Raw genomic sequence first — 15776 nt, forward strand, 5'->3', positions numbered from 1 at the left:
ATGGCGAATAACAATTCTGATTCACTTAGATTTATTTAGCACTCTCAATTAACTATTCTTTTTAACAATTTTGACTCAATTATATTTTCGGGTAATCTTCAATTAACGAGTTACAGGCGATATGACAGAAAACAACCGTTGAAATCACAGCCTCACTCCTCGCACACACTCATACATACATACTGGTCAGAAAGCTCGATTTTGGGAGACAATTTATAATTCGGAGAGAAACTTAGCTGATTTTATCTCTCGGTGAATCGTTGGCTCCTTCCACTCCGGGACTCGGAAAAACCTCGATGGTTGTAAAAATACGCAGGATCTCGGAAGGCTCGATGTCGGTTAATTTCTTGGGCTGGCCACACCCAACGTCTTGATTCGTGGAGATTTCGTCCTTCGTCAGACAATCCAGTATTGTACGTGTTATTCCGATGACGGTCCCGGAGCGAAAGAGAGCGAGGCAAGCCTCACGCAAATCTCTTCAACCAGGTGGGAGAAAAAATCTCCTCGTCAGATATTGACTACCGAGCTCAAGTACAATTTAATTTTCGGCCCTACGGCGGGCAAATTCGAATATTCACTTTACAGCACTTCTTTAGATGACGAAAATTATTTTTTTATTTATCCCGCACGCACTTCGTAATGTCGAAACTCTGTTCATGCGATCAAAAACTGACACATGGTTTGTACATATATATATGTATATCGATCGAATTTATGACTGCTATTACCAGCTGTGCTGCGCCGTGTGCTACGTTATGAAGTTGACGTCAGATTTCCAATCATCAACAACTAATTTCAACAACCAATCACAACCTCTAAAAATGGATGTCGTCAGATCAAACCAATCAGAAACTCGATAGCATTAAAGTGCCTTTGATGGTGTTATAATATAATATACAGACACATAAAATTTTGAATGTGTTGGTAACTTTTGCATAATCTTGAGCCCGTGCAAAGTTTTTTCTCAGCAATTACATCACCAATAATGCTGATTTTGGGCTCATTCGATAGAGAATTTCTCAATTAGCTGAAAGTTCAATTTTCAAAGTCGTACATAACTCATAGGCTTCGCAATTAAAGAAAATCACATGCCAATTTTACCCCCACCACCGCGAATCGTTTTATTCAGAGAAAGTATTGTCTCGGCGAGAGCCTCGGGCCAGCAGACGACAGGGCTGTTAATGTACTTGGCCCGAGACTCTACCGAGTCTCTTGACGAGGGCACTAATATATCTGATTCACATAATACTATAAATGTTTATCGAGCAAATTAATGAATTCATACGATACCTTGTTGCTACTGAAAATGCCAAATATGCCAGCGTGTCTTTTCATTTTTCCACCCGAAATTGTGCCCCTGACCGTTCAATGATTGTGAATTGGTTGCATGGCCGGTTGTGATAGTTGACTATTGCTGTCACAAGATTTCGTGATGGACAATTCCTTGAAAGGAAAATTACCGGGAGGTGTGAAACCGTTTTTGTAACGCTCAATCGCCATTGATGTGTCTTTCTCCTCGTTTATTTCGTTCGCTGCTTTTATATCATCCAAACATTGAGCTATTATCGGTTCAACGGCTCGTTCCCACGTCATCTTTTTTAATTTTATTTGACACTCCGCCGTTCATACCTGTAATAATTTGATTCTACTATTAGTTTTCGCTAAAAATTGAAGAAATGACTTTCGTATAACCTATATACGGAGATACATAGGTTATACAAATGTCAAAAATCTTCATTTCGAAAACTGTTTTTCCGATGACAACACAAAATTAAACTTTCTCAACACTTGACACAACACGATACCGATTGTTTTCACGCACTTTTCTATTCACGCACTTTTTATTTATTTCACGATTTTTGTGTTGAACTCCGTATATCACGAATCGGTAATGCTTGTATCTCGTCGGTAGCGTCATCGGCCGTGTCCCGTGACAATTAAGTTTCGGAGTCGAAAACTGCGAAAAAATTAACGTGGGTACCAAATATTATTTATATTATGAAACAACTCTGGAAAAAATGCAAAAAAATATAAAGCCGATTATTGTTGATTGATTGAAATGAGAAATAAAAGTGAAAAAAGTTTCATAGCTACGCGCATTGCTTTTTTTGGCGCCGGTACAAAGATTTGGTTTTTCGAGGTTGTCAACCCTGCGTGTTGTGAGAGCGGCAAATCACAATTCATCATTCTCCAGTATCGCTACGACCAGCGAAACAATGCGTCGAGGCTGTAAGTAATTTTTATAAAATTCTTAAAATTCGTTTTGTTCATTCTCGTGACGAATAATCCATTCTTTTACATTTCAGCAGCGAAGACAAAAGGAGCAACTCCGAACGCCAAAGGAGTAGCAACAAAGCGGGGCGGAAAAAAAAATTTGGTAAGTACATTTTTACTCGTATATGCGCACTAATGTGAGTTGCACGCTATTCTATTGTTATCAGAGAAGAGCGTGTAACTTATATTTTTTTTGGAATACGAGGAATTTCGGGGTAAACCGTGTGTTGTAAACTATTTCAAACAGAAGGAAGTAGATGGCGTCAAGAATGATAAAATTACAAAATAGATGGCGCTGGTAGGGAGCGAGGGGGAAGCGCGGCACGACGGGTAGTGAGACGAGAGCGTGCGTGTTGACTGGATTGTAACACGGGCCGAGAGCTATTTTTCCTTTAATTATTTTAATTATAATAAAGATATTTTGCCTATGCACTGTGTGTGTGTGTTTACTCTCCCAAAATATTACAACAGTTAATCAGAAGTGGGATTAAGGTGACGATTTCTGGGTATTGTTGCCAAGGTGGTGAAAGACAATACGACCGGAGAAACCGTTACCGAGAATCGACGTAAAGTGGTGATGTTACGGTCGGGACGCGTACGACTGGATCACGAGGTGCAAACGGGCGAAACTAAGGCCGAAAAGGTTTGCGAGGAACAGGTGTCAGCAAGTGACGATAGTTCGTTGAACGGAACGCTAATATCTGGGGAGAGTAACGGCGGAGAGACGCGTGGCGAAAAAATGGGTTCGAATGATAATGTCGACGAGTTCGCGATGGGCGAAGGACCGCGATATTTTCGTGACGTGCAAGACGCTTTGCCGAAATTTGACCCTGTCGAAGGTGACATAACAGTGGAAGACTGGATAGAGAAAATCGAAGAGTTTGGAATATTGTACAATTGGGACGATGTAGCGATTCGTCATTATGGTTTGGTTAAGTTAACCGGTGTTGCTAGAAAATGGCGGGATAGCCTACCCGTGCAAAACTTGACGTGGCAAGGATGGAAGGATTTATTGTTGGAATCGCCTCCGTCAGACGACAGCACTTCGAAGAAACGTTTAGAAGCGCAAAACTATAAACGGAAAAGCGGACAGAATATGGTGGAATATTTCTACGAGAAATTGTCCCGTTGCAATCGAGCTAAAATGTCGGACAAAGAAAGCATCGAGTGGATTATTCTCGGTATCGAAAACACAAGGATACGTGAGTACATCGGTCCATTAAGCAGGTATGATAAGCCAAGTAAATTATTACCGGATTTAAAAAGTGCAGAACAATACATACAAGAGCCTGAACAATCGAAGCGAGGAAAGCCCGATCAAAAACAATCGAAGCGATGTTTCAGATGCAGAGAGGAAGGGCATATTGCCAATAAACGTCCGAAAACTTTATCAAATGTTTGTTTTAAATGTTCAGAGAAAGGACATTATGCAAAACATTGCAAATTAAGAGATGGTCAACGTGCAAACAAAACCAAGGATACTGGAGCGTCGTCAAGTTCTGGAATGACGACAAACCAGAAAACTGTGTTACAGATCACGGCTCAACAAACGCACAAAAAATATTTCAAGGATGCATATATCAATGATCGTTACGTTAAGTGTTACGTCGATTTGGGAAGCAGTTGCGTCACATTACGGGAGGACATAGCTGAAAGCGAAGGATTGACGTTCCTGGAAGGAGATTTTGATCCACTGATTGGTTACGGAAATGGAGAGGTAAAACCAAAGGGATTAATGACTGCTAATTTAACGATTGATGGTGTTACAGCGAAGGTCAAGATTCACATTGTACCGAGGGAATGCCAGAGTATCCCTCTTATAGTTGGTCATCCATATACCGAAGCGAGCCATGTGATAATTATTAGCAAACAAGGTGAGTTGCAAATCGGTACAAATGCAAACGAGATGCTGCAAATCGAGCCAACGGGCGAGGAGAAAACTGTTCTTTGGGCAACGGAAGCTACGGTGATTCCTAATAATTTTCTGGGACACATTGCTGTGGCCGGTGAACTTCGAGGGTGCGACGTTTGCGTCGAAGGAGGCATTCGAGAGAATGGACATCTAATTCTGCGATGTTTGGTTAGCACCGATGATAAAGGAAGAACGATTATGCCCGTATTGAATATCTCTGGTGGAGATTACGAGGTCAAGGAAGGCTCAACTATCACAAGAGCTGATGTGTCTAATTTGTATGAAAAGGGAAAAAGAGTAGGACTAGAAGTCAACGAGAAGGAGATTACTCGGGATGAGATTGATACCGATCTTCCAGAAGACGAGGTTCCGAAATTACTCGACACGATAGGACAATACAAGGACTTGATTGCGCAAAACATGAAGCAGATAGGGTGTACTAACAAGACTGAGATGAAGATTGAACTCGAGAAGACAACGCCTGTTCATTATAGGCCATATCGAGTATCAGAAGCGGAGCGACAACAAGTTCAACGGATGATCGACGACTTGAAGGATGCGGATATCATTGAAGAAAGTAATTCACCATTTTCGAGTCCAGTGCTACTTGTACGCAAGAAAACAGGGGACGTACGTATGTGTACAGATTATCGCGCAGTAAATCGTCAAACTGTCAAGCAACCGTTTCCAATGCCGAGAATTGAAGATCAGATAGACAGATTACAAGGTATGCGTTATTTTACATCGTTGGATTTGAGTAGTGGATATTATCAGATTCCAATGGCGAAAGATTCGAAACATATTACGGCGTTTTGTACAACCGATGGGCATTACCAATTTAAACGTATGCCGTTTGGGCTTTGTAATGCGCCAGCCGTTTTCCAACGATTAATATACACTGTTCTTGGTAATCTTAGATATACCACGGCAATGGCGTACTTGGATGATATAATAATTCCGTCGCAAACAATCGAAGAAGGGTTGCATAAATTAAAGTTGGTATTCGATGCGTTGAGAGATGCGGATTTACCTTTAAATCTTGCAAAATGTTGTTTCTTGAAGGAAAAAATAGAGTATCTTGGGTTTGAAATAACAATTCAGGGGATATCACCCGGTAAACCCAAGACAGAAGCCATTCGAGGGTTTCCGACGCCTGAAAACACAAAGCAAGTTCGAAGTTTTATAGGGCTTGCAAGTTACTTTCAGAGATTTGTAAAAGTCTTTGCCGTACTAGCTCGTCCGATTAGTGATTTGCTCAAGAATGAACGTAAATTTGAGTGGGGATCCGATCAGGCTAAGGCGTTTAGCGAGATAAAAAAAAACTGACTGAGAATCCGATACTGAGCGTATACAATCCGACTGCCGAGACCGAAGTTCACACTGACGCTTGTTCGTTCGGGATAGGTGGAGTTTTGCTGCAAAGACAAACTGATAATAAGCTTCATCCAGTGTCATACTGTAGTCGTAAAACAACGCGAGAAGAGTCCAAGTATCATTCATACGAATTGGAAGCGTTAGCGATTGTCTGTACTTTGGAACGATTTCGTGTGTATCTCATCGGGATCAGGTTTGTCATAAAAACTGATTGCAACAGTCTAAAACTTTTAGCGTCAAAACGAGATCTTAAACCGCGAGTGGATCGTTGGTTTGTACGATTATCCGAATTCGACTATGTAATCGATTACCAAAAGGGAGAATGTAATTCAGTTGCTGATGCGTTGAGTCGTAGTCCAGTTGAAGACGCGGTCGAAACAGAAGTTGTGGGATTACCAGTACTCGGAATTACTATCAATACGTATTGGGTAGCCGCAATGCAACGAGCGAGTCAAGAGATCTTACGAGTTCGCGAAAAATTAGAAGCAGGAGATTCCGAGACGCATAGAAAGTTTACGATGTATAAGGCGCGAGTGTATCGCATTACTAAGGGTCGATGGCGATTGTATCTTCCCGACGAATTGCGATACGACATTGTTTCAGAGACTCATAAAACACTTTGTCACATGGGGATCGACAAAACGTTGGCTGCCCTAAAAGAAACATACTATTTTCCGAAAATGCGTGAATTTGTATCGCAGTATGTGGGGCGTTGCATCAATTGCATTTATTACAAAACTCCGACGGGAAAACCACAAGGTTATTTGCATCCGTACGACAAAGGGAGTCGAACGTTCGAGGTTGTACATGTCGATCATGTAGGACCGTTCATGAGTACTGCGAGGGGGAACAATTATGTAATTGCTGCGATAGACGGATTCAGTAAATATTGTGTATTGAGAGCGACGAAAAGCGCAGGTACGCGAGAAGCAATAGAGTTTATCAAAGAATTCGTAAATAATTACGATAGACCTGTACGAGTGATTACTGATAGAGGAGTTGCGTTCACTTCGGGCGATTTTGAAAAACTGTGCGATGAATTGGCGATTTAACATGTGAAAGTAGCATCAGGCACACCACGTGCAAACGGTCAAATTGAGCAGCTCAATAGAATCATTAGGAGTGGTCTCGCCACGACGACGAATAGAGAGGGAGATGATTGGGACGAAAAACTATTAGATCTCCAATGGGCGATTAATAACTCTGAGCATCGTGTTACGAAGCGTACACCGTTTGAAATTGTATACCATCATCGAAGCAGAGGTGTAACAAACAATCCGCTTACCGTCGAAATAATGAAACTGAATGAAGAGTTTAATGTAGATGAGGAGAAAGAACCGGTAGAAACGTTGTTGGCAAAGAACCGCGAAATTCAGAAAACACAATTTGATAAAGGACGAAAAGAGGCTAAGGAATTTAAAGCGGGAGATTTAGTCGTAGTCCGAAGCGAAGCTCCAGCCACTGGGAAAAGTAGGAAATTGGAGCCTAAATATCGTGGACCGTACGAAATCGTAAAGGCTTTAGATAATGATAGATATTTGGTGCAAGATATCGAAGGAGAGCAACAATCGTCTCGAATTTATAAGGGCATTCTTGCTGCCGATCGATTGAAGGCTGTGGACCTTGGTAATTAAACACTATTTGGCTGTTGTCCAAAAGAAAGATTTAGTATGTAAGAATTATTGTCAGTAACCGTACTTAGTTTTAAGACAAGAAGAACGTGACGAGGACGTCACATTGCAGGATGGCCGAACTGTTGTAAACTATTTCAAACAGAAGGAAGTAGATGGCGTCAAGAATGATAAAATTACAAAATAGATGGCGCTGGTAGGGAGCGAGGGGGAAGCGCGGCACGACGGGTAGTGAGACGAGAGCGTGCGTGTTGACTGGATTGTAACACGGGCCGAGAGCTATTTTTCCTTTAATTATTTTAATTATAATAAAGATATTTTGCCTATGCACTGTGTGTGTGTGTTTACTCTCCCAAAATATTACAACACGTGTATATGTTTACCGGTTATCTCACTCGTACTCGCGCAATAGACGCGCTTCGATACAATGTATCGAGCGCGAAGGACGAGCAGTGGGTAAATTATTGTGTTTATGGGCACACTTATACCCATGTTCGTCCAAAATGCGCATAGAAATATTATCGCTCTTGTGAATTACATATTTTTCAATTTATCTGTTTGTTTTCTGTTACAGGTTACGAGTGATAAAAAAGTCATGAAAAACGGAGAAGAGCGACCAACATTTGCACAGGTAAGGAAAGTCGTGTATTTATTTTTTATCAAGAGACTCGGTAGAGTCTCGGGACAAGTACATTGACAGCCCTGTCGTTTGCTGGCCCGAGGCTCTCGCCGAGTTTATACTTTCTCTGAATAAAACGATTCGCGGTGGTGGGGGTACAATTGGCATGTGATTTTATTGAATTACGAAGCTCAGGAGCCATTTAGCAACTTGAAAATTGAAGTTTAAGCCAATTGAGTAATTCTCTTTCGATTCCGCCCTAAATCAGCATGATCGGTGTTGTAATTGCTGAGAAAAAACTTTGCACGGGCTCAAGATTATGCAAAAGTTACCAACACATTCAAGAATTTATGCGTCTGTATTTATAAACACCATCAAAGGCACTTTGATGCTCTCGAGTTTCTGATTCGTTGGATCTGACGACATCCATTTTTAGACGTTGTGATTGGTTGTTGAAATTAGTTATTGATGATTGGAAATCTGACGTCAACTTCAGAACGTAGCACACGGCGCAGCACAGCTGGTAACAGCAGTCATAAATTCGACCGATATACATATATATATGTACAAACTATGTGTCAGTTTTTGATCGCATGAACAGAGTTTCGACATTACGAAGTGCGTGCGGGATCAATAAAAAAATAATTTTCATCATCTAAAGAAGTGCACACTACTATTTATTTTGTTATTTGTGATATATTAAACCGGTATCAAAGCGGCCGCGTAAATGTAGTCTGTGATGTGTGTGTGAAAAAGAATATAAAAAATGCGCGATGCATGTATGTCAACGAAACTTTTCAAGATTTCATTATTTCGTTCGATTGGAAATAAGTGTTAACTGAAATAATGCTTCAATTACAACAGAGTACGAGAAATATTGTCCAGTGCGAATATATTGTCAGTGGCGTGGTTATATATCATGTGTACATAGGTTATATATACGAATAAATAGAACAAAAATACACGCAACTGTTAGAATGATATTAGAAACTTTAATTGAATAAATGTTTTCTAATTTATTTCTTGTGTCGTCATTATTTTTAAACATCCCCATATTTTGCTTGATATTCAGTTTGACTCTGCCCTCTCCGATCCTTGTTTTCACCCGCTCAGTTTGCAGCGGATCGATTCATATTATTAATTCGTTCTCTAATATGTGTTCTATGATTTTCTACTCCTTCATGATGATTGTGGTAACATGATTCGAGAGGCTTCTAACCATGATCTTGAATTGCACATTTTGTAAATCAGATTTAAAAAAAAAAATCTGGTCTTGGTATAGTGTGTAGTTATTCTTTTCCCATTAGGTCTGTCGAGTGATAAATTTGGAAACTTTTCCAGAAAGCCTTTGGTTGCTTTTTTTGCTAATGATATGAAAAGTCGTATCTTAGGAATGCGGTATGCAAACACAAATTTTGATAACAAAACTTATAGAATGACATGTATGTTGAGTATTTCCACTTTGCAAACTACAAATATGGAATTATTATACAAAAAATTCATTCCGATAGGTCTACTGTTGCTCAGTTTTGGATGCGATCGAATATGATGCCTACCAACATCCCCAGAAACTTACAGAATTGCTGAATGCAATGTGCGCTATGTCATTTTAATGTAACATCATGACTTTTGACAACTTTTCATTATAATGCTGTAGATTCGGATCATTAAAATACTGCAAAAATCTGTAAACTATACAAATTAAATACTGTGCCATTCATTTTACATTTTGACTCTAACTGTAACATCTATATGAAGTAAAAAATTGATTATAAAATCTTCAGTTGCTCATTTATGGATAGATTTGAAATTGCTGTCTTCGAAGCTCATTGCGCAGATACATTGAACCGCAGCAGATACCTGCGAACTCTGAAATTTCTGTGTATAAATATAGAAAAAGATTATCCCATAAAAAATGTTCGTATGAGAATGGAATCTATCAAAATGTACTAAGCAAATAATTCATAGAAATTTATACTAAAATCCTATAACCGTCATAACATAAATGAGGAACTTTTGAGAAAAAAGGCAAAATATCAAACCATAAACTTCCCCTAGGGAAAAAAAGGTTGGGACAAGTACATTGATGGTCTCTTGTTTCTGGATGACATAGAAAACAGATTTAGAACCAGGAAAAAAATTCTATAGAAATAATAAACGAAAAATTAAAAAAAATTAAACAAAAATAAAAAACAATCGAAAAAAATTTTGTAAAGAAAAATAAAAAAATTTCAAAAAAATTCATAAATATTGAAGACATTGAAAAATGTACTATCCAAGTTACATGTAGTATAAAAATGTATGATATCAATTGGAGGCCAAGTTTTTATTGATAATTTGGAATATTTATCGAACAAATTGGAAACTTTAATGAAATTCATGATAATTATTTTCACGAAAAAAGTTAATGAAAAAATAGTCATAACGGAAGTTACGTGCAGTACTAAAATGTATTATATCAATTCGAGGTCAAGTATTTATCAGTTATTCGAAATATAATCTCCGGCGACAAATGAGCGTTGAGAATCCTTGTCGGGCTCACAACGTTTTATCAAAATTACTAAAAAATTAATGGAAATAAAATCATTAAAAATTCACATGAAAGTCATTCGTTACTTCAACAAGGTACACACTTTAAAGAATCGATTCCCCTCCGACTTTCAGGATCCCCTGGTATTATTCACAACATTCAACTTCGATTGGATCGGTACAAATTATGTTCAAATACGTCTTAAACGTACTTGTCCGGCCCATCACTTTTTATTCAAATTGCTCATTCGAAAACAAATCAAAAACGAAGTTAATGCATGTGTTAATATTAAGGAACAGTAATTCCCGAGAAAATAATTTTCCTTCGAATCGCTCTTGTCAAAATGAAACGAAAATGAAAGATGAAGTTGATTAATCTATTTATATTATATGGAGTCATAATTCACAACAAAATCATTTTTCTACAAATTCTAGGAATCCACGTGTCGTACTCGACTAGTGATATTTATCAAAATGTGTACGTGACTATAGATAAAAAAACATTGCATGGCTGAGTAGGTTCGAAAATTTCTAGTAATGCGCCTGATTATTTCTCATTTTCATTGGTTCTTACCGAATGGTATGTGTTCACTGAAGAAAATGAGAAGTGGATATTGCTATACGAACTTGCGAACAATCAAGTTCAAATTACTTGGAGATATTATTTTTATTTTTATCCATTTTATTATATTTGTCATTATAGAACAGCCCTGATTTGTTTTCGAATGAGCAATTTGAATAAAAAGTGATGGGCCGGACAAGTACGTTTAAGACGTATTTGAACATAATTTGTACCGATCCAATCGAAGTTGAATGTTGTGAATAATACCAGGGGATCCTGAAAGTCGGAGGGGAATCGATTCTTTAAAGTGTGTACCTTGTTGAAGTAACGAATGACTTTCATGTGAATTTTTAATGATTTTATTTCCATTAATTTTTTAGTAATTTTGATAAAACGTTGTGAGCCCGACAAGGATTCTCAACGCTCATTTGTCGCCGGAGATTATATTTCGAATAACTGATAAATACTTGATCTCGAATTGATATAATACATTTTAGTACTGCAAGAAACTTCCGTTATGACTTTTTTTTTATTAACTTTTTTCTTGAAAATAATTATCATGAGCTTCAATTAAAGTTTCCGATTTGTTCAATAAATATTCCAAATTATCAATAAAAACTTGGCCTCTAATTAATCTCATACATTTTTATACTGCATGTAACTTGGATAGTACATTTTTCAATTTGTTCAATATTTATGAATTTTTTTGAAAATTTTTATTTTTCTTTACAGAATTTTTTCGATTGTTTTTTATTTTTGTTGAATTTTTTTGAACTTTTCAATTTTTCGTTTATTATTTTTATAGAATTTTTTTCCTGGTTCTAAATTTTTTTTCTATGTCATCCAGAAACAAGAGACCATCAATGTACTTGTCCTAACCTTTTTTTCCCTAGGGTATCTCATTTCATAATCTTTCTCTCTTACTCTCTATCTTATTCTCCTGTCTTATGCCAACTTCTTTTATTCTTGATTTAATTTATTGGGCTAATCATTCTCTCTCTCCCTCTCAGTTTTCGATATTTTGATTGTTTCCAATTCACTTTCTCTCTCTCTCTCTCTCTCTCTCTCTCTCTCTCTCTCTCTCTCTCTCTCTCTCTCTCTTCCCTTCCTCTTCTCTCTCCACTCGAAACGTTGTCTAGATGTTAGTTTTCTCACTTTAACATTTTTTTTTTTCTTACTCCTTTCTCTTATTCTTTTACTTTTTTTTTATCACAAGGTGTCCGCTCGACATGGGGCAACTCGAGCTGACAACCTGATTTTCATTTACTGAACCATGCGTTTTTTCCTTATACTTCTTCCTTGATTTTTGACAGGTAGATTCTTTTCGTTTCTCTTCTCTCTTTCTTTTCCCATCTCTCTTCTATTTCTGTCCTTTTCCTGTATTGTCCTTATTATGAATTTTGATATTTTCTAATTACTTATTTATTACATGTATTTTCAGGTTGTCGCTGTCGGAGAAAACACCACAATGAAAGACGAAACTGAAGCAGTGCCGATTGAAAAATTGCAACAGCGACAAATACAGGTGAGACTGCTCTTGCTCTTTATCTTTCTTTTGTATCGCTCTTCTGAAAAGAAACCTTCCTCTTTCCTTCCTCCTCTCTTTAGTCAAACTTAATTCTAGTTTTTTATTTTTGATTTATATTTTTTACTTCTATTCCTTTTATTCTTCTTCTTTTCTTCACCTTCTTTTATTCAACTGAAACGTTTTCCTTTTTTCTCCCTCCTGCTTTCCTTTTTCAATAGACATCGCTGTATCGAAATGTGCTTCTTCTTTCCCTCCCTCTTCTTTCTTTCAAGAATATTTTATCCCTTAAGTTTGTCGATTCTCTCTCTCTCTCGCTTTCTCTCTCTCTCTCTCTCTCTCTCTCTCTCTTTCTCTTTTTCTTTTCCCTTCTTTTACTCGTTGCTAATCACTCGTTTTTTAAATATTTTCAGATCGCAGCTGTCGGAAGCAAAACTGTCGAAATGCACGAAACTCAAAACGAGAAGACCCAGCCCTGGCAACAACAGCAAGACCAGGTAAAACTCAATCAATCACTCTCTCTGTCTCTCTCTCTCTCTCGGTATCATTTCTTCCTCTATTTCCCCTTTTTCTACTTGAAAGTTTTCCTCGCTGTCAGTCTTCCACTTCGTTTCATATTTCATTTTTTCCTGTTTTTCTTATTGGTTTGGATTCTTTGATTTATTAAATTGTGCTTCTTCTTGCCCTCCTTTTTCTGTTTTGCATGAAAATTTCGTTCCTCGAGTTTGTCTATTCTCACTCTCTCTTTCTCTTTTTCTTTTCCCTTCTTTTACTCGTTTCTAATCACTCGTTTTTTAAATGTTTTCAGATCGCAGCTGTCGGAGGCGAAACCCTCGAAATACACGAGGCTCAAAATGAGAAGACTCAGCCCTGGCAACAACAACGAAGCCAGGTAAAACTCCCTCTCTGTCTTTATCTTTCTTTCTTCCCGTTCGTCTTTTTTCTACACGAAAGTTTCCCTTGTTTTCGGTTTTTATTGTTGCTTCCTCATTTATTTTTTTTATCCCTTAAATTTTTTCATTTCTCTAAATTGTGCTCTCCTCCTGCCCCCCTCTTATTTGTTCTGAAATGTTTGAAATGTTTCGATTCTCTCTCTCTCTCTTTCTATCTCTTTTTCCCTCCTTTCTTCTTTTCATTTTTAGAATCATTCAAGTCGCTACTACTAAGCAAACAAAATCCCTTGGTTCTTTCCCCCGTAGTATTTCATTTCCGTTAATCCTGATATCTTATTTTCAACTTTTTTTTCAGATCGGCGTGGTAAGAACAAGAGTCCCGGCAGAGTATGAAATCGAGGCGTCGCTGTTCCAGCGATGGCAACGACAACAAAATCAGGTAAGAATTCCTTTCTCTTTCTCTCGGTATCTTTGTGTTCTTCTCTTCTCCCTTTTTCTAAGTTTTACTTGTCTTCAGCCTTCCATTTTGCTCTTACATTTAGTTTTTTCCTGTTTTTTTTATTCTTTTACTTTTTTGGTTTATTGACTTTGTGCTTCTTTTTTCCGTTCCTCCTCTCTTACGAATATTGTATCTTTCGAATTTGTTGATTCTCGCTCTCTCTCTCTCTCTCTCATTTTCTTTTTCCCTCTTTTACTCTTTTCTAATAACTCGTCTTTGAAATGTTTTTCAGATCGCAGCTGGCGCCAAAACCCTGAGAATACACGAAGCTGTAAATGAGGTGTCCCAGCCCTGGCAACAACAGCAAGGCCAGGTGAAACTTTATCATCTTCCTCGTTACCCATTGTTCGTCATTGTTCTACTTGAGAATTTCCCTAGTTTTTGGTATTCATTGTTGCTTTTTCTTTTCGTTTTCTTTTATTTATCTAAATCGTGCTCTCCTTCTGCCCTCCTCTTTTTTGTTCGGAAATATTTCATTTTTCGGGTATTTCGATTCTCTCTTTCTTTCTATCTCTTTTTCCCTCCTTTCTACTTTTCATTCTTAGAAATTTTCTCCCGTAGCAATTTACTTCCGTTATTCCCTAGTATCTCATCTTCCACTTTTTTTTCAGATCAACGTTGTGAGAAAAACAATTCCGGCAAAGCACGAAACTGAGGAGGTGCTGTTCCAGCGATGGCAACGACAACAAAATCAGGTAAGAATTCCTTTCTCTTTCTCTCGGTATCTTTGTCTTCCTCTCTTCTCCATTTTTCTAAGTTCTCTTCGTCTTCAGCCTTCCATTTCGCTTTTACATTTAATTTTTCCCTACTTTTTTTATTCCTTCACTTTTTTAAGTTTATCGAATATTGCTTCGTCTTGCCCTCCTTTCTCTGTTTTTCTTGAAAATTGAATCCCTCGAATTTGTTAATTCTCTCTTTCTCTCTCATTTTCTTTTTCCCTCTTTAACTCCATTTTAATAACTCGTCTTTAAAATGTTTTTCAGATCGCAGCTTGCGGCAAAACCCTGGGAATGCACAAAACTGAAACCGAGGTGTCCCAGCCCTGGCAACAACAGCGAGGCCAGGTAAAACTTTCTCTCCCTACTTTATTTTCATCTCTTCTCATTCTTCCTTCTTTATGTACTCGAGAGTCTCCCTAGTTTTCGGTTTTTATTGTTGCTTTTTCATTTACTTTTTTTCATCCTTTAAATTTTTTCATTTGTCTAAATTGTGCTCTCCTCCTGATCCTCTATTATTTATTCGAAAATATTCCATTCCTCGAGTATGTTCATTCTCTCTCTCTTTCTATCTCTTTTTCCCTCCTTTCCTCTTTTCATTTTTAGAATTGTTCAAGTTGCTACTACTGAGTAAAACAAATCCCTCGATTCTTTCTCCCATAGCATTCTCCGTGGATTCCTAATATCTCCTCTTTCACTTTTTTTTTCCAGATCGACGTTGTTACAAAAAGAATTGCAGTACAGCACGAAACTGAGGCGCCGCCGATCCAGTATTGGCAACCACAACAAAATCAGGTAAGGATTACTTTCTCGCTCTCTCTCTCTGTTTCGTTATCTGTTTCTTCCTCTCTTCCCCTTTATTTAACTAGAAACTTTTCCTGGTTTTCACCCTTCCATTTCGCTTTCACGTTTCAGTTTTCCTTTGTTTTTATTCCTTTACTTTTTTTGGTTCATCGAAGTGTACTTTTTTTTTTCCTCCCTCCTCTCTCTTTCACGAATATCTGATTCCTCGAGTTTGTCGATTCTCGCTCTCTGTCTCTCTTTCTCTTTTTCCATCGGTTACACTTTTCTAATCACTCGTCTTTAAAATGTTTTTTCAGATCGCAGCTGTTGGAAGCAAGACCTTGAGAATGCATGAATCAGATAACGACATGTTTCAGCCCTGGCAACAACAACAAAGCCAGGTAAATTTCTCTTTCTCTCTCTCACTCTATATATATATATTTATCTTTCTCTCTCCCC

At 37.9% G+C, this 15776-nt stretch overlaps 1 protein-coding gene across 3 annotated transcripts in view; it reads left to right on the forward strand.

Moving 5' to 3' along the window:
* The first annotated feature begins 1222 nt into the window (after nucleotides 1-1222).
* LOC122407878 (UPF0746 protein DDB_G0281095-like) overlaps nucleotides 1223-15776 on the forward strand; it is a 28567-nt gene continuing 14013 nt past the window's right edge. Inside the window, exons 1-12 of one of the 3 annotated variants that reach the window (XM_043414347.1) lie at nucleotides 1223-2229; nucleotides 2307-2377; nucleotides 7766-7822; nucleotides 12343-12426; nucleotides 12840-12923; nucleotides 13235-13318; nucleotides 13675-13758; nucleotides 14051-14131; nucleotides 14430-14513; nucleotides 14802-14882; nucleotides 15246-15329; nucleotides 15635-15718. In XM_043414347.1, the coding sequence (XP_043270282.1) occupies nucleotides 2217-2229; nucleotides 2307-2377; nucleotides 7766-7822; nucleotides 12343-12426; nucleotides 12840-12923; nucleotides 13235-13318; nucleotides 13675-13758; nucleotides 14051-14131; nucleotides 14430-14513; nucleotides 14802-14882; nucleotides 15246-15329; nucleotides 15635-15718 (891 nt within the window). In that variant the 5' untranslated portion in view covers nucleotides 1223-2216. Of the gene's footprint in view, nucleotides 2230-2306; nucleotides 2378-7516; nucleotides 7648-7765; nucleotides 7823-12342; nucleotides 12427-12839; nucleotides 12924-13234; nucleotides 13319-13674; nucleotides 13759-14050; nucleotides 14132-14429; nucleotides 14514-14801; nucleotides 14883-15245; nucleotides 15330-15634; nucleotides 15719-15776 lie in introns of those variants that run through there. The other 2 variants (XM_043414348.1, XM_043414349.1) reach the window with 2 other exon arrangements.

Source organism: Venturia canescens, chromosome 3 (assembly GCF_019457755.1).
Source record: "Venturia canescens isolate UGA chromosome 3, ASM1945775v1, whole genome shotgun sequence".
Classification (NCBI taxonomy): Eukaryota; Metazoa; Arthropoda; class Insecta; order Hymenoptera; family Ichneumonidae; genus Venturia; species Venturia canescens.